Below are 24,749 nucleotides of genomic sequence, written 5' to 3' on the forward strand. Positions count from 1 at the left end.
CTGAGTCAAAGACAGACGTTCAACCATCTGAGCCACCCAGATGCTGCTTTATATGCTGTTTATAGAAGCATTACCTACAATAGCCAAATTATGAAAAGAGCCCAGGGGTCCATTGATGAATGGGTAAAGGAGATGTGGTGTGTATGTATGTGGTGTGTGTATATAAACACACATACACACATACAAATGCAGTGGAATATTTCTCAGCCATCAAAAAGAATGAAATCTTGCCATTTGCAACAACATGGGTGGAGCTAGAGAGTATTATGCTAAGTGAAAACTCAGAGAAAGAAATACCATATGATTTCATTCATATGTGAATTTTAAGAAACAAAACAAGTGAGCAAAGGGAAAAGAGAGAAAGAGAGGCAAACCAAGAAACAGACTCTTAACTATAGAGAACAAACTGATGGTTACCAGAGGGAAGGTGGGGGGGGATGGGTGAAATTGTTGATGGGTATTAGGGAGTACATTTTTTTTTTTTTAGGGAGTACATTTGTGATGAGCACTGAGTGTTGTATGGAAATGTCAAATCACCAAATTCTACAGCTGAAACTAATATTACCCTGTATGTTAAGTAGCTGGAATTTAAATTAAAAAATATTTTAAAAAATTAACCTTTCATTAAGCAAATCTTTAACAAAGGTTACAAAAGGATACAATGTTAATGTGTTTGAGGGCCATCTTCAGGAAGATGGTATCGGGACATGCTTTTTCTTTTTTCTCTTCAAAATGACTTTGGAAATGCAGAAATCTCTATCAAATAATGGAGTAATTGTGAAGATTTGAGTATTCTTTTTTATTATTTATTTAAGATTTTTATTTATTTGAGAGAGAGAGCAGGAGAGCACAGGCAGGGGGAGCGGCAGAGGGAGTGAGGAGCCCGATGTGGGGCTCAATCCCAGAACCCTGAGATCATGACCTGAGCCGAAGGCCGCCATCACTTAACCAACTGAGCCACCCAGACGCCCCAGGGTTTAAGTATTCTTATGGCCATATTTATTCCACTCAAAAAGTGAAGGAAACAAGAAATAATTTTCCTAGTTGAATTAAGGTAAGCCTTCCCAAGTTATGGCTCTGGAAATATACTTTTTATTTTTTTGCCATTAACTTTTATTTCTGACTTTTCAAATAAGTTTTTAAATTTGATTTTAGTATGATTGGCTATCAGAAAATATTTTTGCACTTAGGCAATACCCTTTTGAGTGCTAAGAATTTCTGTCTGAATATGGATTTCCTCTAAGAATATTTTAGACTATTTGCCCGCAAAAATACAAGGAATGTTTAGTATAATAGCCCAATGTTTTCAACAATAAAGCTATCCTTTTTTTTTCTCCAGCAAATGAGCTTTGCTCATTGCATCATGGTCTTTTCCATGATTGTAGAAAGACAGAGGAATGCTAAATGCAGATGGTCTTTTGCCAAAATGTCCAATTACTGAGTTTCTTTCATAACCAAAGGAGAAACTATTTTTACTACCTTTACAAAATCATGACACAAACATGAAGTTAAGAATTGCTAATAACTTCACTTTTATTGTTTTCTCATATAAAGACTTTTTTCTAGTTAGATCAACTTTTCCCAGCTTCTTTTTAATATTATATATTTTTTAATATATCGAGAGAGCTTATAATCAACAATTTTATTAATTTCATATTGTGTTTTAACTAGTGGTTCAATCTCTTTCTTCACTAAATTGTTTATATTATTTTTTTTCAAGATTTTTATTTATTTATTTGAGAGAGAGAGACAGTGAGAGAGCACAGACAGGGGGAATGGCAGAAGGAGAGGGAGAAGCAAGCTCTCTGCCAATGACACAGGACTCAGTCCCATGACTTGAGCTGAAGGCAGATGCTTAACTGACTGAGCTATGCAGACATCTCTATACTAAATTGTTGTTAGTTATTAAAGATAGAAGAAAAAATTCCTTTTATTATCCATTTTTTCTGTTTCTTGTTCTTTCCATATCAGAGTGCCAACATGTAAACTATGTGAGGAAGAAGGAAAAGCAAGGCTTCTGAATAACCATAAATTTCTCTTAATTAGAACTGTATCTTTTTAGTTATTCTATGACTTCTTAAGTTCAGATTGATAACATGATATCTAAAGATATGCCATGCACATGTAATTTATATCTTACAACTCTTAGGAAGAAAATAGATGATGTTTTTGATAACACAAAATTTGCTGAGAGATTTGACAACTTAGAAAAAATTTAAATCAGTTAGCTAGTTTGTACAAAAACTATCAAGTCTCACCGATTTAAGTCCTGCCTTATGTAGGCTTTTTCAGATACTTTCCCTTCTCACTTTTATTATTTTTGGAAAAAAATTTTAAAGATTTTATTCATTCATTTGAGAGAGAGTGTGCATGCACATGAGTAGAGGGTGGGGCAGAAGGAGAGGGTGAGGGACAAGATCTCCCCCACTAAGCATGGAGTCCAACGCAGGGCTCAATCCCAGGACTCCCAGAGGACTCTGAGGTCAGGACCCCACCTGGAGTCAGATGCTTAATCAGCTGAGCTGCCCAGGTGCCCCTCCCTTCTCGGCTTTAGAATTTCTTTCCCCAGACTATTTCTACTGTGCTTTTTTCATAATGTGCTCTTTTTTCCTAGCCACATTTTTGCTCCAAACTAGCAATTACCCCCATAAATTCTTGCAGTTTCTCTAGGTTTATTAACAGAATTTTAAAAGTAACTTAGCCTTGTCTGCCTTTTTACCTGTTAGAGAGTCCAACCCATTTTCTTTATAATTCTTAGAAAAAATTCAAGATCTAGGATTACTGTCATCACCTTCATAATTCTTTTATTCTTGAGTATTGATTACATACCAGATGCTATGCTGAGTACCCTTGGTATATAATCTTTGATTTTCACAGTAACCCTACAAAGTTTGGTATAATTATCTTCATTTTACAAATGAGAATACTGAGTTTAAGATTGAATAAGCACATGGTCCCACCTAGTTACTAGCAGAGCTGGAATATGAACCAAGCTCTCTGTCTTCTTAGGCTATGAATTTTCCATAGACCCTGATACCTTCCTTCCTGTTCTACCCTTCCCACCCTAGTCAATGCTTTTATAAAATAATGGAAATTTTGGAGATTCTCCATCTATTTGTCTTAAACAGACAAAGACATTTTGTTTAGTACTTGTATGACATAAATACATACCATATCTTGAAATGTGATACACCATTGAATTCCCTTTTGAAAAATTAATGACTTCGTGTCAAAAATATATATTATTCATGTTTTAAGAGATAGGTTTTTTAAAGTTTTATTTATTTAAGTAATCTCTACACCCAGTGTGAGGCTTGAACTCATGACCTAGAGATCAAGAGTCGCATGCTCTTCTGACTAAGCCAGCCAAATACCCCTTAAGAGATCATTTTTAAGTGATCAAACCCTGTAATAATGGTTCATACTTAGGAGTGCAATAAATTCTGTAACTAAGCACCTGACACTCTAAGAAAATCTGAGAATCCTATTTGGGATAATATAAATGTAAAGTATATACTTAGTTATACTCAGTATGGCTTAGTTGCACAATGCTTGTGCTTCCTTTATAAATAACTCTATGTTCTTCTTTCTGATATAATTCTCTATACTATAGTAGTACATTGCTAGTAACTAACTTATGTCTATAAAAAGTGACACCAGATGAGCAAATTCTTAGTTTATCTGAGTTGATCTCAGTAGTAGAGATTTCTGACTTCTGTTCAAAATCTGGTTTTGTGCCCTTATTTTTCAGATATGAAGCTATGAGTCTTTGGTTCTTTCACTTCAAATCTATGGATAAGCATAAGTGGTCTGTTAACAGGACTTTTTTTTTTTTTCCTGTCTTTGATTTCATTGCATTTATATCATTGACCTTTGCTTCAAAAAGCATTCAACAGTCTTTAACAGAGGGAGACCATGAAAGGGGGTGTTGTAAAGGCTTTATTCTGTAAAAGAAGTCACACAGGCAGAGCTTTATATTTGCTGAGTGATTTAATTCTTATACACGCAGAAGCTGGCGATGGGCCATGAGTAACATGGAGAACAGTACTAGCGTAGTCTCACTGCAACTTTCCCACTCTCTGCTATATTTAAAAAGAGAGAGAGAGAAAGCACCTCCTTTCCTGTGTTTTAAAATTGACCCAGGGAAAGTGCAACATGGTATCTAGACTAGTCAATCGCTTTATCAGGATTCATAAAGCCACTCATGGGGTTTTTATTTTTACATCAACAACTAAGGAACATATTCTCCAGGGAGAAAGATGCCTGCTTAAATAAGTCTTCTGAGTATGCAGAGCAGAATTATGGAGGGAAAGTCCACTTACAGGAATAGCAACTACTTTGAGAAATGGTTTATGATTATGAGATGTTATGAAGTGATTAGCTATTCCAAGATAATATCATTTTCTTGTAGGTTGGTGAGTTCGGCAAACACTGCCATTAAAAGTAACTGTTAATTCTTCTGTTTACCGAATAATCTATCTATAGAGAAATGAGGAGCAAGCATATTTTGATTAACATTTTAAAAGCCTTAGAAATTGGCTAATAAAATGTTGTTAGCAATTCTTTGGAAGGCAATTTTATCCTTTATAATTTTCTGACAGTTGAGTGAGACTTAGGCTGACTAGTTCCTTCTTGTTGAGTAATTACATTCCTGAACTTCATATTTGATGAATACAGATTTGCTTTGCTAGCTCTTTAAGTACCTTGGGGTATTTTTGTGTAAGACTATGTAAGCGTATATGTGTTTGGATTTTTTCCATTTGTTTTATTTTTTTGTGAAGTTACTTAAGAGACGTACTTAGTAATGTACATTTCTTTGCATGTTTAAAATCAAGGCTCATCTTCTTCACTATGATCAGTACAAATTTTAACTAAGCTTTAAGCATCAAAATATTTCACCTTACATCTCTGGGAACCTTGGACTTTTGCTAGGCTGCAGTTTCTCTTCAAGCACTGAGAACTCTTAGCTTTTGTTAAGGAAGACCTGATACTTACTGGCAGTGAGAAAGAGACCACTTTTCTTAGGTGGAGTTTATTCTGGGTAAGGCAGAAACAGCTCACTGGGGTGGGCACCTAAATAATTGGTGAGTTGTGGTACTTGGAATCTACAGAGTGACTCTTGATACTCAAGTAGGTATCAAGTTGTTTGGCATGCAAATTTCTTATGCAAATTTAGATTCAGATTTAGGGAGCAGTAGGTAACATGGTATAATAGGAAAAGTCTGGCTTTGTATAAATCAGCCTGACTTACTAGGTGTGGACAATAACTTTAACCTCTCTGATGTCCTTCAACAGTAAAACGAGGATTAGGATTTCACCTAGTAGGGTTATTTTGAGGATTAGAGAGTATATCTATATTTATTGACATCATTCTCAGTAAGTGATGGCTCATTATTTTTATCATATTCAGCAGCAGCAACAGCAGCACTCCTGCTCAGATGGCTCTGTTTTTACATTTTCTGTAAGACTACTTGTTAGTCAAGCAATTGCATAACCTAATATACTAGACAGCTTTAAGATAGGAATACATAGGGCTATGGGTAGCTTCTCAGGACACAAGACTTTGAAACATATAAAGCATATATTATTTACATAAGCCTGGCTTCCTTTCCCTTCTGGACTGGCTTTGTTTGAGTAAAAATATATTCCATGTTGAACTGTTTTTCTACTTTTCTACTCCTTTTGACATAGCCTGGGATAGTGCAGAGAACTGTAAGTGGAAGAGAGAAGTAAACTTTGACTCTAGCTGCTCGAAATAGTTTTTAGGGCTGAAGGATGAAAGCCTCATTATTTAGCCCAAGGGATGCTGATGAAAAAGAAAGGCATTATCTATTAAAAAAAAAGAAAGAAAGAAAGAAAGAAAAAGAAAAGAAAAGAAAGAAAGAAAGAAAAGAGAAAAAAAAAGAAAAGAAAATCCTTAGATTTATATACTACAAGTAGAATACACAGGATTGAAAGTTGCTTTACTTGCATTCTGCAGAGTTCAACTGAAAATTCCAGTACCTCTCAAATTTGGAACTTCTGGTTTTATTATAGAAATAAGAATATGAGGATTTGAAGGGGATTTAACTGATATGTGTAAGAGCTGTGTAAGTATGAATAATTTGAGCTTGGTTTCTTGAACTAAAATTATCAGTCCCATGGGGGCTCATTATAAGGAGCTGAATCTCTAAAAAACATTATATTGAGAAGCAATTTTACCTTAAAAGTTTTCCATCCAATATGACTGGTGCCAAGATATGCTCAGGTGAAGTCTAAAAATTTTAGGTTCAGAATAAGCATATAAAGAAGAGTCACATTGCTAAATAAGTTTCTCTTTCTTTCTATTTTTAAAGATTTTATTTTTTTTTTAATTTTTTATTTTTTATAAACATATATTTTTTATATACATATATTTTTATCCCCAGGTCTGTGAATCACCAGGTTTACACACTTCACAGCACTCACCAAATCACATACCCTCCCCAATGTCCATAATCCCACCCCCTTCTCCCCAACCCCCTCCCCCCGGCAACCCTCAGTTTGTTTTGTGAGATTAAGAGTCACTTATGGTTTGTCTCCCTCCCAATCCCATCTTGTTTCATTTATTCTTCTACCCACTTAAGCCTCCATGTTGCATCACCACTTCCTCATATCAGGGAGATCATATGATAGTTGTCTTTCTCTGCTTGACTTATTTCGCTAAGCATGATACGCTCTAGTTCCATCCATGTTGTTGCAAATGGCAAGATTTCATTTCTTTTAATGGCTGCATAGTATTCCATTGTGTATATATACCACATCTTCTTGATCCATTCATCTGTTGATGGACATCTAGGTTCTTTCCATAGTTTGGCTATTGTGGATATTGCTGCTATAAACATTCGGGTGCATGTGTCCCTTTGGATCACTACATTTGTATCTTTAGGGTAAATACCCAATAGTGCAATTGCTGGGTCATAGGGCAGTTCTATTTTCAACATTTTGAGGAACCTCCATGCTGTTTTCCAGAGTGGCTGCACCAGCTTGCATTCCCACCAACAGTGTAGGAGGGTTCCCCTTTCTCCGCATCCTCGCCAGCATCTGTCATTTCCTGACTTGTTGATTTTAGCCATTCTGACTGGTGTGAGGTGATATCTCATTGTGGTTTTGATTTGTATTTCCCTGATGCCGAGTGATATGGAGCACTTTTTCATGTGTCTGTTCGCCATCTGGATGTCTTCTTTGCAGAAATGTCTGTTCATGTCTTCTGCCCATTTCTTGATTGGATTAATTGTTCTTTGGGTGTTGAGTTTGCTAAGTTCTTTATAGATTCTGGACACTAGTCCTTTATCTGATATGTCGTTTGCAAATATCTTCTCCCATTCTGTCAGTTGTCTTTTGATTTTGTTAACTGTTTCCTTTGCTGTGCAAAAGCTTTTGATCTTGATGAAATCCCAGTAGTTCATTTTTTCCCTTGCTTCCCTTGCCTTTTGCGTTGTTCCTAGGAAGATGTTGCTGCGGCAGAGGTCGAAGAGGTTGCTGCCCGTGTTCTCCTCAAGGATTTTGATGGATTCCTTTCGTACATTGAGGTCCTTCATCCATTTTGAGTCTATTTTTGTGTGTGGTGTAAGGAAATGGTCCAATTTCATTTTTCTGCATGTGGCTGTCCAATTTTCCCAGCACCATTTATTGAAAAGGCTGTCTTTTTTCCATTGGACATTCTTTCCTGCTTTGTCGAAGATTAGTTGACCATAGAGTTGAGGGTCTATTTCTGGGCTCTCTATTCTGTTCCATTGATCTATGTGTCTGTTTTTGTGCCAGTACCATGCTGTCTTGATGATGACAGCTTTGTAATAGAGCTTGAAGTCCGGAATTGTGATGCCACCAACGTTGGCTTTCTTTTTCAATATCCCTTTGGCTATTCGAGGTCTTTTCTGGTTCCATATAAATTTTAGAATTATTTGTTCCATTTCTTTGAAAAAGATGGATGGTACTTTGATAGGAATTGCATTAAATGTGTAGATTGCTTTAGGTAGCATAGACATTTTCACAATATTTATTCTTCCAATCCAGGAGCATGGCACATTTTTCCATTTCTTTGTGTCTTCCTCAATTTCTTTCATGAGTACTTTATAGTTTTCTGAGTATAGATTCTGTGTCTCTTTGGTTAGGTTTATTCCTAGGTATCTTATGGTTTTGGATGCAATTGTAAATGGGATTGACTCCTTAATATCTCTTTCTTCTGTCTTGCTGTTGGTGTAGAGAAATGCAACTGATTTCTGTGCATTGATTTTATATCCTGACACTTTACTGAATTCCTGTATAAGTTCTAGCAGTTTTGGAGTGGAGTCTTTTGGGTTTTCCACATATAGTATCATATCATCTGCGAAGAGTGATAATTTGACTTCTTCTTTGCCGATTTGGATGCCTTTAATTTCCTTTTGTTGTCTGATTGCTGAGGCTAGGACCTCTAGTACGATGTTGAATAGCAGTGGTGATAATGGACATCCCTGCCGTGTTCCTGACCTTAGCGGAAAAGCTTTCAGTTTTTCTCCATTGAGAATGATATTTGCGGTGGGTTTTTCATAGATGGCTTTGATGATATTGAGGTATGTGCCCTCTATCCCTACACTTTGAAGAGTTTTGATCAGGAAGGGATGTTGTACTTTGTCAAATGCTTTTTCAGCATCTATTGAGAGTATCATATGGTTCTTGTTCTTACTTTTATTGATGTGTTGTATCACATTGACTGATTTGCGGATGTTGAACCAACCTTGCAGCCCTGGAATAAATCCCACTTGGTCGTGGTGAATAATCTTTTTAATGTACTGTTGAATCCTATTGGCTAGTATTTTGTTGAGTATTTTCGCATCTGTGTTCATCAAGGATATCGGTCTATAGCTCTCTTTTTTGGTGGGATCCTTGTCTGGTTTTGGGATCAAGGTGATGCTGGCCTCATAAAATGAGTTTGGAAGTTTTCCTTCCATTTCTATTTTTTGGAACAGTTTCAGGAGAATAGGAATTAGTTCTTCTTTAAATGTTTGGTAGAATTCCCCCGGGAAGCCGTCTGGCCCTGGGCTTTTGTTTGTTTGGAGATTTTTAATGACTGTTTCAATCTCCTTACTGGTTATGGGTCTGTTCAGGCTTTCTATTTCTTCATGGTTCAGTTGTGGTAGTTTATATGTTTCTAGGAATGCATCCATTTCTTCCAGATTGTCAAATTTATTGCCGTAGAGTTGCTCATAGTATGTTCTTATAATAGTTTGTATTTCCTTGGTGTTAGTTGTGATCTCTCCTCTTTCATTCATGATTTTATTTATTTGGGTCTTTTCTCTTTTCTTTTTGATAAGTCGGGCCAGGGGTTTATCAATTTTATTAATTCTTTCAAAGAACCAGCTCCTAGTTTCGTTGATTTGTTCTATTGTTTTTTTGGTTTCTATTTCATTGATTTCTGCTCTGATCTTTATGATTTCTCTTCTCCTGCTGGGCTTAGGGTTTCTTTCTTGTTCTTTCTCCAGCTCCTTTAGGTGTAGGGTTAGGTTGTGTACCTGAGACCTTTCTTGTTTCTTGAGAAAGGCTTGTACCGCTATATATTTTCCTCTCAGGACTGCCTTTGTTGTGTCCCACAGATTTTGAACCGTTGTATTTTCATTATCATTTGTTTCCATGATTTTTTTCAATTCTTCTTTAATTTCCCGGTTGACCCATTCATTCTTTAGAAGGATACTGTTTAGTCTCCATGTATTTGGGTTCTTTCCAAACTTCCTTTTGTGGTTGAGTTCTAGCTTTAGAGCATTGTGGTCTGAAAATATGCAGGGAATGATCCCAATCTTTTGATACCGGTTGAGTCCTGATTTAGGACCGAGGATGTGATCTATTCTGGAGAATGTTCCATGTGCACTAGAGAAGAATGTGTATTCTGTTGCTTTGGGATGAAATATTCTGAATATATCTGTGATGTCCATCTGGTCCAGTGTGTCATTTAAGGCCTTTATTTCCTTGCTGATCTTTTGCTTGGATGACCTGTCCATTTCAGTGAGGGGAATGTTAAAGTCCCCTACTATTATTGTATTGTTGTTTATGTGTTTCTTTGATTTTGTTATTAATTGGTTTATATAGTTGGCTGCTCCCACGTTGGGGGCATAGATATTTAAAATTGTTAAATCTTCTTGTTGGACAGACCCTTTGAGTATGATATAGTGTCCTTCCTCATCTCTTATTACAGTCTTTGGCTTAAAATCTAATTGATCTGATATAAGGATTGCCACTCCTGCTTTCTTCTGATGTCCATTAGCATGGTAAATTCTTTTCCACCCCCTCACTTTAAATCTGGAGGTGTCTTCGGGCTTAAAATGTGTTTCTTGGAGGCAACATATAGATGGGTTTTGTTTTTTTATCCATTCTGATACCCTGTGTCTTTTGACAGGGGCATTTAGCCCATTCACATTCAGGGTAACTATTGAGAGATATGAATTTAGTGCCATTGTATTGCCTGTAAGGTGACTGTTACTGTATATGGTCTCTGTTCCTTTCTGATCTACCACTTGTAGGCTCTCTCTTTGCTTAGAGGACCCCTTTCAATATTTCCTGTAGAGCTGGTTTGGTATTTGCAAATTCTTTCAGTTGTTGTTTGTCCTGGAAGCTTTTAATCTCTCCTTCTATTTTCAATGATAGCCTAGCTGGATATAGTATTCTTGGCTGCATGTTTTTCTCGTTTAGTGCTCTGAAAATATCATGCCAGCTCTTTCTGGCCTGCCAGGTCTCTGTGGATAAGTCAGCTGCCAATCTAATATTTTTACCATTGTATGTTACAGACTTCTTTTCCCGGGCTGCTTTCAGGATTTTCTCTTTGTCATTGAGACTTGTAAATTTTACTATTATGTGACGGGGTGTGGGCCTATTCTTATTGATTTTGAGGGGCATTCTCTGAACCTCCTGAATTTTGATGCTTGTTCCCTTTGCCATATTGGGGAAATTCTCCCCAATAATTCTCTCCAGTATACCTTCTGCTCCCCTCTCAATTTCTTCTTCTTCTGGAATCCCAATTATTCTAATGTTGTTTCGTCTTATGGTGTCACTTATTTCTCGAATTCTCCCCTCGTGGTCCAGTAGCTGTTTGTCCCTCTTTTGATCAGCTTCTTTATTCTCTGTCATTTGGTCTTCTATATCACTAATTCTTTCTTCTGCCTCATTTATCCTAGCAGTGAGAGCCTCCATTTTTGATTGCACCTCATTAATAGCTTTTTTGATTTCAACTTGGTTAGATTTTAGTTCTTTTATTTCTCCAGAAAGGGCTTTTATATCTCTCGAGAGGGTTTCTCTAATATCTTCCATGCCTTTTTCGAGCCCGGCTAGAACCTTGAGAATTGTCATTCTGAACTCTAGATCTGACATATTACCGATGTCTGTATTGATTAGGTCCCTAGCCTTCGGTACTGCCTCTTGTTCTTTTTTTTGTGGTGAATTTTTACGTCTTGTCATTTTGTCCAGATAAGAGTAAATGAAGGGGCAAGTAAAATACTAAAAGGGTGGCAACAACCCCAGGAAAATATGCTTTAGCCAAATTAGAAGAGATCCAAAATCGTGAGTGGGGAGAAAGGGGATAAAAAGAGGTTCAAAAAGGAAGAAAGAAAAAAGAAAAAAAAAAAAAAAAAAAAAAAAAGAAAAGAAAAGAAAAGAATTTTTTTTAAAAAAAGAAAACACCTAAGAAAAATGTAAAAAAATATATATATATATTAGATAAACTAGTAAAAAATTGTTAAAAAAGAAAAAGGTAACAGTTAAAAAAAAAAAAAATTTTACCCGAAGGCGAGAAAAAAAAAAAAAAAATGAAAAAGAAAAAATTAAATTAACTGCAAGACTAAAAAAAATCACAGGAAAAAAGCCATGAGTTCCGTGCTTGGCTTTCTCCTCCTCTGGAATTCTGCTGCTCTCCTTGGTATTGAAACCGCACTCCTTGGTAGGTGAACTTGGTCTCGGCTGGATTTCTTGTTGATCTTCTGGGGGAGGGGCCTGTTGTAGTGATTCTCAAGTGTCTTTGCCCCAGGCGGAATTACACCGCCCTTACCCGGGGCCGGGGTGAGTAATCCGCTCGGGTTTGCTTTCAGGAGCTTTTGTTCCCTGAGCGCTTTCCGTAGAGTTCCGGAGGACGGGAATACAAATGGCGGCCTCCTGGTCTCCGGCCCGGAGGAGCCGAGAGCCCAGGGCCCCACTCCTCAGTGCGCCCTCAGAGAACAGCGCCCAGTTACTCCCGTCTGCCTGACCTCCGGCCGCGCTCCGAGCTCACCGAGCCTGCGACCGGTTCAAGGTAACACGGAGCTGCGAGCTTACTGTCGGCTCTGTCTCTGTAGCCGGCTTTCCCGTTCCAATACCCGCAAGCTCTGCGACACTCAGACACCCCTTATCCTTCTGTGACCCTGCGGGACCTGAGGCCACGCTGACCCCGTGTGGGCTTCGCCCCGGTTTAGCCTCTGGAGCGATGTCCCTCAGCGGAACAGACTTTTAAAAGTCCTGATTTTGTGCGCGGTTGCTCCGCCGCTTGCCGGGAGCCGGCCCCTCCCCCCGGGGTCTATCTTCCCGTCGCTTTGGATTCACTTCTCCGCCGGTCCTACCTTTCAGAAAGTGGTTGTTTTTCTGTTTCCAGAATTGCTGTTCTTCTTCTCTTCGATCTGCCGATGGATTTTCAGGTGTTTGCAATCTTTAGATAAGCTATCTAGCTGATCTCCGGCTAGCTGAAGCAGTCTCAGCTTGCTACTTCTCCGCCATCTTGACTCCTCCCTTAAAGATTTTATTTTTAAGTAATCTCTATACCCAACATGGGCTTGAACCTACAACCCCCAAACCAAAGGTCATATGTTCTACTGACCGAGCCAGTGCTGACTACTCTTATTTTTCTTACTTCAGATTTTAGACTCCTTTTTGGGCTGACAGTCTAGACTTTTGTATGGATTTAAGCCAGAAAGCAAGAGAGGTCCCCCTTACAGTCATATTTACTGAATTATAAATTCTAGTTTAATTGCCAGAAATATAATTTTAATATAACCTGGACCTAAAGTAGAAAATTATATCATTTTCAGCATCTAAATGAATATGAATTGACATATTTATTAAGATCTTTGCCTTCATATTCTTTAGCTAGAAGCTAGTTGGGTGAAGACAAGGTGGAGTTTCTTCTCTTCTCTATATTGGGCAGGGTGGATGCTGATGGAACTGTGGAATAATCTAGGGGTGAGATGCAGTAATGGTACCAGTTCTATGCCCCATTGTTTAGGAAACAAAGATTTCTAAGCACTGGGATTTATGTTCTCCATGGCTCCTTTATCAATTATTTTAAACTACATTAGTGCAGAGGATTAAATTGTCACAAATGATTAGTGTTAGTGTGTCAATTGAATGTATATACTCATGAAGTTGATCAACTTCCAATTCAAACGAAATCATAATAACCTAATAGTTAGAATCTAGTCGAAACTATTTCTACATTAAGATAACCTAGGATGGGATGTTAGGTAACAAAACTTTCAAACTCATTTATTTTGTTCGTTGTCTTTGCTTTTATTTGCAGTTCTGGGAAATGCCAGTGCAAAGTGGGTGTCACCGGCTCTACATGTGATCGATGCCAAGATGGATATTATGACTTTAGTAAGAGTGGCTGCTTGCCCTGCCGATGTAATAATCGGTCTGCCAGTTGTGATGCCCTCACAGGTACACACTTTCTTTAACTTTGTTATGTAATTAGTCTCTTGTTCTTTTCATAAATTTAAAAAATCATATTAGTTGGAGAACTATGGAAGCAAAGAAGACAATATGAACTAAAATTCTGGAAAGGGTAGAACTCTTCCCAAGTCAGTGGATGACGATTAGCCACTTTATTTCCAGAGGACATTTGCCGATTCTGGTCATAGGCTAAAGAGCAGATTTAGCCCAAGCAAAGAAATTCTTGTGGAAAGAGATACAAGAAGAATTTTTGGCAGCTGTTTGGGACTTGTATGATGGATTAGAACCTAGAGGAGCCCTAAACACAAGGCCAGTTTTCCCACAGGACATTAGTTGATTGTGTAAGAGATGAGAGGCTGACCCAAAAGGTATAAAGAAGACTCTAGGTCTTTCATTCTTAGGAGACAAAATCCCTTTAGAAAGAGAGAAGCCCTGTTACCATATACCACCATCTCTCTTTCAAGACATTACCAGGTTCTAAAGTATGTGGAGTGGGACCTGGTGTGAAACCACCAAAAGGCAGTACTGAGTCTGTTGTAGTCTCTCAGAGCTGAGGAGACTCAGGATGCTAGGCTCTCGGTCAAAAGCATTAGAAGGCCAGGACCAAGAAATAATGCCGAACCATAGGTGAACTGGCTCATACTAAAATTGCAACCCATCTTCAACCCATCTCAATTTCAAGTTGGATTTAGGTTATTCTCTCATTATATCTGCCTAACAGAGAAAAAAAGCAGTCATCTATGGCCCTTTTATACACTGTATCTGGCATTAAAAAAAAATACTAGACAATGCTGAGGAGGGAAAATATGACCAATAATAAAGAGAAAAAAGAAACAATGGAAGCAGACCCACAGATGATCCGGATGTTAGAGTTAGCAAACAATACCTTTAAAATAACTAAAATTAATGTTTTAAGAAAATAGAGGAAAACCCAGAAAATAGGTAAAAGAGGCAAATTTCAAGAGAATTGGAATCTATAAAAAATCAAAAATTCAGTCTATAACTGAAAAATACAGCATCTGAAATGAATAACTCACTGCATAGGTTTAACAAAAGATTATTCACAGTGAAGATAAGGTGAGCAAACCTGAATTCAGCTCAGTTAAAAATATCCAACTAAAGCACAGAGGGAAAAAATGCAATGGAAAGAAAGAGCAGGAAGGAACATGTGGGACACAGCCAAAAAGACTAACATAAATGTAATTGGAGACTCAGAAAGAAAGGAGAGAAAAATCGGGGCAAAAGCAAAATTTGAAGAGATAATGACCAAGAATTTTCCAAACTGGTGAAAGACATCAGCCCATCGATTCCGAAATCTTAGCAAACCCCAGGCAGTAAAACAAAACAAAACAAAACCACAAAGAAAACCATATTGAGGCAAACTATAAAGACAATGAGTTCTTCCAATGGTCAGGTTTCCTAAATATAAGGAATAGAAGTTCTTCTTTGGAAATCTTGTTTTTTCCCAACAGAAAAATCAGGACAAACTAGTCTGACAAGTACAAGTATTTTTATGAGAGCAGGGTAGAGTACTTGAAATTGAAAGTACCCTGGAAAGCATTTGAAATTCTTCATTTTTCTCCTCTAGTCCATGGTGAAACAAATTAATTAGGGAGAAATTGTGTTATTTTTTTTCTGTTATGTGATCTGGTCCCTGGCTACTTACTGGCTCTCTTATGCTATTCTTTTTCTCAACTGCCTGTGATCCAGTCATACTGGCTTCTATCCCTTAAACAAGCTAAGTTTCCTTGTCCTAAGATCTACATACATGATCTTTCCTCTGCCTAGAATGGTCTTTCTAATATTCCTCTACCCCACAGTCAGCCCCTTTGCCTTATCATTTTTCCTTAAGGCCTTCAGTTAAAGTTTACTACATTGGAACGCAGTTCCTGATACTTCAGGCTGAATGACAGTCCCCAATTATACACTGGCATACGCACTTGTATTTTTTGTTACAATACCTATCATAGTTTATAATTATGTATGTATTTGTGATTATGAGTCATGTGTGGCGTACTCACTACATTGTAAGTTCCATGAGGACAGGGGCAATATCAGTTTTGTTCATCATTATACAGAGTCTCTAGCATGGCGCTTGGCACGTAGTCAGTACTCAAATATTTGTTAGGTGAATAGTACGTAGGTGAACGAACAAATGAATGGAAAAACACGGAGCGGAAAGATAAATTTCAGTCCTGTTTAAGCACAGGAATGCTTCATCATACTGAGTTGATTTACATTTTTCCCTAGGTCTTATACAGTAAGAAGGTGGTCTACACTGCGGGCTCTCACTACTAGTTTTGCTTGCAGCAATGAGGTAGCTGTCTTTAATGTCAAGTAACTCCCAACCTGTCCTTGCTCAAGATAATTTAAGGCAAAAGATATCCTTTCCATGGTTATGACTTCTAAAAGCAGCTAATAATAAGAGAAATAAACGGTTTCTCTGTTTGGAAATATAATAAAAGTGGAACTCAACATGAAGGGATGCAAGTACTTAATTTAAACCTGCAAGCTTAATATATAATCAGCCTTTCCTTTTGTCTCAAAGATTTGTTTCCAACAGCGCTGTGATACGACTGCCCTCTGGTGGCCACTTACTATGTTTTCACAGTCCTTATGTTTCCCTTTTCTAGTCTTTTTCTAGACCTTGTGTTTTAGATGAGCCAGATTTTAAAGTAACCTTTTTGTGATAAAATATACTGGGGAAAAACACTTTGGAAAATGGTTCCACAATGTGTATTGCAGTCTTCAGAATATCTCCTTGATCCAGTAATTTTGTTTCCAGAAATCTGAGGAAATAATTCTAAATTCATAAAAAGCTTTGTGTTCAAAGAAGCTTACTAAAGTGGTAGTTATAATTTTAAAAATTAGAATTATAATTCTAAAAATTAGACAACCCTATTTCTATTAACAGATAATGAAGCCAATTATGTTACCTAGGCAGTTAAGAGCACAGCAAGTGCAATCTTGTCTTTACTTTGGCCAAATTACGTAGCCGGTTTCTTCACGTAGAAATGCAGTTAATAACAGTAACTGTAATGATTCAGTGCAATATTATTTATAAAATCTTTAATACAGTACCTGGATTATTATGAGTAATCAATAAATAGCAACTATTAGGTTGTCATTAAAATTTTTTAAAGAGTGGTGTATATAACAACATGAGAGGGTGAAAAAAGCAGGGTATGAAATGACATGGCCATATAGTTAGACTCTTTGAAAAGCAAAACTTAAATTTCTATACATAAGGAAAGTTTTCCAGGAAAAGTATTCAAAATCTTAGTGACATATTTCTTATGGTGATTTTTTTTTCTTCTACTCTCCTGTATTTTCTAGATTTTCTTTATTGAGTATATATTTACTTTAAAATGGAGGTGGGCAGGCTATTATTTTTTCAAACTAGAACTTTATGTTCACATGGTGTATTTTTTTTCTTTCTTTCTTTCCTTTTTTTTTTTTTTTTTAGAAGATTTATTTATTTTTGTCCTCTTGGGGCACCTGGGTGGCTCAGTTGGTTAAGCTTCCCACTCTTGGTTTCGGTTCAGGTTATGATCTTAGGATCCTGGGATCAAGACCTGTGTCGTTCTCCATGCTCAGTGGGGAATATACTTAAAGATTCTTTCCCTCTCCCTCTGCACCTCCCCATACTGCGTGTGTGCTTTCTCTCTCTCTTCCTCTCTAAAATAAATAAATAAATAAATCTTACATGTTTGTCTTCTCCATTTATACTGTCCCCTAAGTTATCTCATTCAGTCCCCTGGATTTAATTTAAAATGCCATCTACGTCTGTGCTCACTACCAGATTTATATTTCTCCCTTGATCTTTACACTCAAAGGTCTAATAGTACATCAGACATCTTTGTCTGAATGCCTCAACTGGCATCAAAACCCCAAGATATCCAAAACAATTCTTTATTTTACCCTGTAGGCCAAGCCTGCCTTACTCCTCGTGTTCTTCATTTTGGTGACTGACACCATTCAGCCAGTTGCGCAGTCCAAAGCCTATAAGTCATATTTGGTTCCTTTCTTTTATTCACTGCAAATAACCAATCCATTGGCAAGTTCTGTCAGCCCAGCACTCAGAATACACCGTGAATCTGACCACTGTTTATGACCTTTGTTACAGTCATCCTTGTCCAAGCCCCTGTCATCTCTGAACTACTGTGACACTCTCTGATCTCATGTTATCTCTCTGCCTTCTCTCTTGTCCTCTCACGCCAGAGCTCAACCCACCACAGTCCAGTCTCCACAGAACAAGCAGAGTGATCTTTTTAAAATGTAAAACCACATCATGTCATTCCTGTGCTTAAACCCTTGGATGGCTTCCTGTCCCTCCTGCAGTAAAATTCAGACTTCTTTCTATAGCCCGCATGACTTTACATTTTGTGGCCCCCGCCTTTCTCTCCGACCTTATCTATTACTCTCCCTTGTTCACTTGCGCTTGGCTTTCTCTCTTTTTGACAGTTAAAATTTGCCTTCTCCTCTATAGGGAGGATCAGGCATTTCTTCCCATAACAAAGCACATTGCTGTATTTCCGACAGGTTTATATATAAACTATGAAATGACAAAATAAATAAGGACAAGTCTTTTTACAGGTGGCGATTTATGTTTTCAAAGCGTTGCATTGAATTTGGTTGGAAAGGAGCCCCACATTCTTTTCTTTGACTGGTTGCCTTCCTGGTTACCCCTACCAGGTTGGTTTGCTGCCTAGCCAGTGAGCATGAGATCATCTTCAGGAAACACTCACTTCTTTTTTTTCTTTCTTTCTTTTTTTTTTTTTTTTTAAATTGGTAATCCGCTCCTTTGGCCATCTTTCAACAAAAAGAATGTGAATTTTAAGACAGTGTTATTGTATTTTGGGAGGTTGCCGGCAAAGTATAATAAAATTAAACTTCAGCTAAATTTTACATATCTTTTATCATAAAAGAGAGACCTCAGCTTTTAGATTTTAATGGGAACTTAGATTTAATCCAGTGCAGCTTTCTTAGTTTATAGATGAGGAAATTGTAACATAGAGAGAAAATATTTGTCTTATGGAATAGTTTTTCACTCTTTGAAATACTCATGTTACATTAAATCATTAGCCCAAGAATTATCCCACTTTTTAGATTAGAAAAATGAGTCAGAGAAGCTACTTCCTGAAGGTCTCATACTGGTAAAAGGTTCCATTGGGAGTGGAACTCAGATCTGACATTAAAAACCAAGTTCCTTATGCCCTCTTGCCTCTTCAGGAGGAACTATAAGCTGTTAGAAAGGCAAATCCACACCATCAGTTCCTACGGGATGTGGGTTTGAAAGGATATGATCTTTATTATTATTATAAAAACATTTCCTCCAAGTTTCTCATGAAATGTTTTAAACTTGCTTGCATTCTTAAAATATTTTTATAATATGCATGTGATAGTTTATAGTATATTAGCTTTGTAATCAGGAAAAAAAATCGAGACAGCAACAAAAAAAGGATACATGCAGACCAGATGCTGGAAAATTAGAGGGGAGAAACCAAAAGGACGGTTGCCCTCACAGCTACTGTTAGCACTCTGCTGTATTTATGTCTATCTGTCATAACTTATTAATTTTTTTTCTCTGTGGCTGTGTTCCAGGTGCATACTCTTTTTGAAGCAGTGTCGAGTAATGAGTCTTATTATTAGACTTGTTTTCATCTTACCTTTTGAGTAAAGTTTTCATCTTTCCTTTTGAGAAAATTTATTTACCACATAGGGTTATTTTTTTCCTCATTGACTTCTCATTGTAGGGAATGGCATAAAACAAACAAATAAATTCTTCTGGAAAAATGTTTAATTGTTAAAAATTTTATAATTTCTAAAAAAATTTGTATTCTAATATAAATGGTTTAAGAGACCAGAATGATATTGTCATAAGCGCCAAGGCTTGAGATTTTATCTAAAATAGTAAAAAGCCCCCAAACAATAAGCATGGTAGAAGCAAGATATTAACAGTATATGTATTTATCATTTTTAAATATATTTTTTTAAGATTTTATTTATTTATTTGTCAGACAGATCACAAGTAGGCAGAGAGGCCGGCAGAGAGAGAGAGAGGAGGAAGCAGGCTCCCTGTTCAGCAGAGAGCCCGATGAGGGGCTCGATCCCAGGACCCTAGGATCATGACCTGAGCCCAAGGCAGAGGCTTAACCCACTGAGCCACCCAGGCGCCCCTATTTATCATTTTTAAATAAGAATAGTGATAGGACCTGTTCTTGCCCCATTAGTCACATGCAAATGGCATGTTATGGGAACACATCTTTCCTCAAACATCCATATTCTGTCAGAGGACTATTAACATATTTTGAAAGTTTAGGACTTTATCAGAACTTGTTTTCTTAAAAATTATTTCTGTTGCACATTTTTAATAAGGGGCAAGCAGGTGGCCACATTTTATACATAATGCAGGTTTTGATTTTTCCTAACTGCAGAACCCTTTAACATTTCAGATTATCTTATCTGTTGGGGCGCCTGATTTTGGCTCAGGTCATGATCTCAGGGTTGTGAGATGGAGCCCTGTGTTGGGCTCCTTGCTGGGCATGGAACCTGCTTAAGATTCTCTCTCTCCCTTTCCCTCCACCTCTCCTCCTTCCTCCCTAAACAAACAACAAATGAAAGATTATATTATTTGTAGAGCCAAAATCTGCCGTTTGCAGTTTCCTAGTATGTATTTTTTAGCTATTTTTATTGTCGCAAACATACATAGCTGAAGGGGAATCAGGATATAAGATCTGGAAAGATATCAGTGCCTCATGTGTTTATCACCATATGAAAATATACTACCACTTTGTTATATATGTGAAAATTATCATTAACACTAGCAGGCCTTAAAAAGTTATATGACTGGACACCTGGCCAGCTCAGCCAGCAGAGCAGGTGACTCTCAATCTTGGGGTCATGAGTTCAGGCACCTTGTTGGGTGTAGAGATACTTAGAAATAAAATCTTAAAAACATTATATGATTGAAAGCAACATTTTCATGCAAGTTTGATTCAGTTCAAAGTTAATTGTTTAGGTAATAAGCTTTAGAACCTGTCTTTCCCCATCTGTTCATAAAGTTTGGGGGAATTCTGTTGTAGTCACTTAAGAATTTAGATGTGCCATGTGTGTTAATAACATTGTCATTATTTGGTTTTTCAAATTTTGATCCAGTTGTCAGACCATTTTATTTCACAACCTCAGTCTCTCTCTCCTTTTTTTGTAAATATTTTACTCATACTGAAAAGAAATCAAATACAACTGTTTATGAATAGTTTGAGTATTGAATGGTTTTTGGCTTATCATGTGAATTTTTATTGTCTTAGATTTCTATGTCATATTTTCTCACTTATTCCTATAATGGCAGTTGGAAGAGTCCCTGTGCATCTTTGTGGCCCCTTACAGAAGGGCTGTTAATTACACTATACTTTTTCATCTTCTGTTTTCAGACACTGTGCTGCTTCAGTGCCAGGACAGTATCTTTACTAATACGGTACCATATGAGGATTATTACAGAATACATCACTTTGCTGTTACTCCTTCCTTTTCATTTTCTCTACTAATTTTTTTTTAAGATTTTATTTTTTTATTTGACAGAGAGCGAGATCACAAGTAGGCAGAGAGGCAGGCAGAGAGAGAGGGGGAAGCAGGCTCCCCGCGGAACAGAGAGCCTGATGCGGGGCTTGATTCCAGGACCCTGAGATCATGACCTGAGCCCAGGGCAATGGTTTAACCCACTGTGCCACCCAGGTGCCCCATTTTCTTTTTTTAAGTTTTTATTTACTTTTTTTTTTTTTAGTAATCTCTACACTCAGCATGGGGCTCAAACTTATGACCCTGAGATTAAGAGTCGCATTTTCCACAGACTGAGACAGCCAGGCACTCCTATTAATTGTTTTTACTTTGATCTTGAATTTTTAAAATATAAAAATTTATGGAGAATAAAATAACACATACTCATATACCTACATCTAGAATTAATAAATATTAACATTTTGGTATTTTGCTTAATATTTACACATATTATATATAGTTATATATTTGAAATAGCAAATTTGAAATACAATTGGAGTCCTCTCTTTTTTTCCTTTTTTTGTTTTTCTCCTTCTCTCCACAAAGATAAGCAGAACATAAAATTCCCCTATACCTCCTCAATCCACATTTAATTTTTACTGCATATCATATGTATGTATCCATTTACCTAGTATATTCTGTATCCATTTGCTTAGTATTGTTTAATATGTTTTTTTAATTTATTTATTTGACAGAAAGAGATCACAAGTAGGCAGAGAGACAGGCAGAGAGACAGGAGGAAACAGGCTCCCCACCAAGCAGCGATCCCGATGTAGGGCTCGATCCCAGGACCCTGGGATCATGACCTGAGCTGAAGGCAGAGGCTTTAACCCACTGAGCCACCCAGGCACCCCAGTATGTTTTTTAAAATTTTACATGATAAAGAAGTACTCTTCATCTGTTTTTTGTCATTCTGTAATTGGCTTTTTTCAACCAACATCACTTTCAAGATTCATTCATATTCATACATATAGGTCTAGTTCACTTATTTAACTATAGTATCCAAACTATGAAAATAGTATATCATTTATTATTTTTTTTAAGTAGTTCTTTAGATTATTTTTATTTTTAACTTGCAAATAGTTGACCTGCTTTCCATATGTTGTCAACCATCAACCCAGGCTTAGTGCTCTCTACTCATGTAACCAGACTTTCCCTAGAGTTTACAATCTGGAAGGGGACACAGACCTCACAGACGTGGCCAATGTAGAAATAAGATGGGGTAGAAACTGAACTCTATCTAATTCCTGTCAGATCACTTCTTCCGGTGAACTCATAAGGTCTTTTGGTCACAGGAATAATTTATTTACAGTTATTGTGCTTTCAGAGTAAATCTTTAACTTCTTAAAATAATTTGCTTCTTTTAGGTGCTTGTTTAAACTGCCAGGAAAATAGCAAAGGGGATCACTGTGAAGAATGCAAAGAAGGTTTTTATCTGAGTCCTGGCGCCACGAAAGAGTGTTTTCGCTGCCCTTGTTCAGCAGTGACATCGACAGGCAGCTGTGTCCTAAGTAAGGCCTTCCTCGAATTATTCATTTTGAGAGGAAAAACCAGGCAATCAGCTATCAGTTCCTCTCAAGTGTGTTGAAAAATGAAGTTCTGGGTAAAGAGGAGTGAGAATAGGGTGAGAGGGGGTGAGAGGCGTTATAGAAACAGCAAAGGTTTTTCTTTCTAGGGATTTGCAGCCAAATCCAAATACCTATATGAAATGAGGCTTGAGGGAGAGATGAGGAAGTTTTGTTAGAGTCATGTTTATTCCATCTGTCAGGACTAAAAAAGCAATTAAAAAATCATGAGTATCTCATCATTACAATTATTCGTATTCCTTATGTAAACATATTTCTTCTGTTCTCTACCTGGGTGGGCCCCCATCATTTTTACAATAAACTGGATAGTTAAGAATTAAGAAATAAGCTAGATCATTAGTCTCTTTACGTTTGAGAGGAGATAGTAGGGAAGGTTTAAAAACCATTTTGAGGACTAGCAGTTTTTTGCATTTTTAACTGGAGCTTGGGACTGTGCTGAATTACTTTGGTGTTCTCTCACTTTTAGAATTGGGTAAATTGGAACCTGAGTGTATCCAGTGTAAAGATGGTTACACAGGCCAGAACTGCAACATGTGTGAAAATGGCTACTACAATTCTGACAGCATCTGCACCCAGTGCCAGTGTCATGGCCACGTGGACCCAATGACAACTCCAAAGATCTGTAAGCCCGAGAGCGGTGAATGCATCAACTGCCTCCATAACACCACTGGGTTTTGGTGTGAGAACTGCCTCGAAGGCTATGTCCAAGATCTGGAGGGAAATTGCATCAAGAAAGGTAAAACTTCACCTAAGGTGGTACATTTAATATCTAAGCCTAGCAATGAAAAGTTCAGGACACCTACCTTTAGCTTTATAAAACCTTCCAATCCCACCAGAGGAGTTTTCTGGAAATAGATTTTGATAGATATTTGCCCAAAGGGATCTCCTTCTATTCTTGCTGCTCCCCTGCTGCTCCAAAGTCAACTCCAGAAATCTGAGGCCCACGACAAAGTCATTGCAGGGTTCCCACATTTTCTCTTCATCTATTTTCATTTTTATGTTAATAATTTAAAAGTCCTATCATTTCTTTTATCCTTTCCTTCCTATATTCTCATCACTCCCAGGGACGATCAAAGGTCTTTGGAAGTAGGGACCTATAATCTGGTCAGAAGTTCCACTGAGAAACAAGAGTCCACCGTGGCTTCTGCCCTCACTTTGGGCTTGACTTTCCCATGGATGGTGAAGGAAAGAGGAAAGAGTAATAATATTCCTTTTGACTTTTAAAAGAAAAAGTTACTCATATGGCAAAATGTTTCTTGCAGTTAAGGTCCATAAAGGTTTAGATAAAAATTGATGATTAGAGATTCAGGATGAGTTAGAGATATCCAAGCTTTATTGGGTCACAGAGTGATTAGACCATGCTCTTCTAGAAACCACTCTTTGATATCGTGACAGATGCTGAATACTGGGCTGATGATCTATGGCAAGTGTCATCCCTCTGCCATTTTCTTGATATCCTTACTCTGTTGTGATCAAGGTTAAGAGACAGAGCTAGAATGCTGTCACTAGCCTGGAGGACTAGTGACATTTGGAGGCATGCTTCATTTATACTTAGCTGATAGGATCATGGTGATTTTTTTTTTTTTAGTTACTAGATAATGTAAAAAAAAATACCTTTTTTGGCGACAAATTAATGTGTCTGACTGTGGTGATGAATTAGAATGACAACAGCAGCATTTTATCGAGTGCCTAGGATGCGCTGAGCCCTGGGAACGTTCTTTGCAGTAACGCTCCATAGCACACTGTCTCAGCTAACCCTCCCAGGAACTCCGCAAAGTAGGTACTATCATTCCCATTTTACAGATGAGAAGGCTCAGTGTTAACAAGATTCACTTACTCATCTATAGTCACACAGATCTACCTGATTCCAAAGCCTTTTTTGGGTATTTCTACTGGACTGTGTCACAGTAGCACTTTAATTATGAAATC

General features: G+C 37.4%; 1 protein-coding gene across 1 annotated transcript in view; it reads left to right on the top strand.

The window, feature by feature from the left end:
• Nucleotides 1-24,749, top strand: part of MEGF9 (multiple EGF like domains 9) — a 90,547-nt gene that overhangs the window by 60,468 nt on the left and 5,330 nt on the right. Inside the window, exons 3-5 of the mRNA XM_059141626.1 lie at nucleotides 13,526-13,665; nucleotides 22,602-22,745; nucleotides 23,287-23,556. Coding sequence (XP_058997609.1) covers nucleotides 13,526-13,665; nucleotides 22,602-22,745; nucleotides 23,287-23,556 — 554 coding nt within the window. The remainder of the gene's footprint in view (nucleotides 1-13,525; nucleotides 13,666-22,601; nucleotides 22,746-23,286; nucleotides 23,557-24,749) is intronic.

The sequence above is a fragment of the Mustela lutreola genome, chromosome 12 (genome assembly GCF_030435805.1).
Source record: "Mustela lutreola isolate mMusLut2 chromosome 12, mMusLut2.pri, whole genome shotgun sequence".
NCBI classification, from domain to species: domain Eukaryota; kingdom Metazoa; phylum Chordata; class Mammalia; order Carnivora; family Mustelidae; genus Mustela; species Mustela lutreola.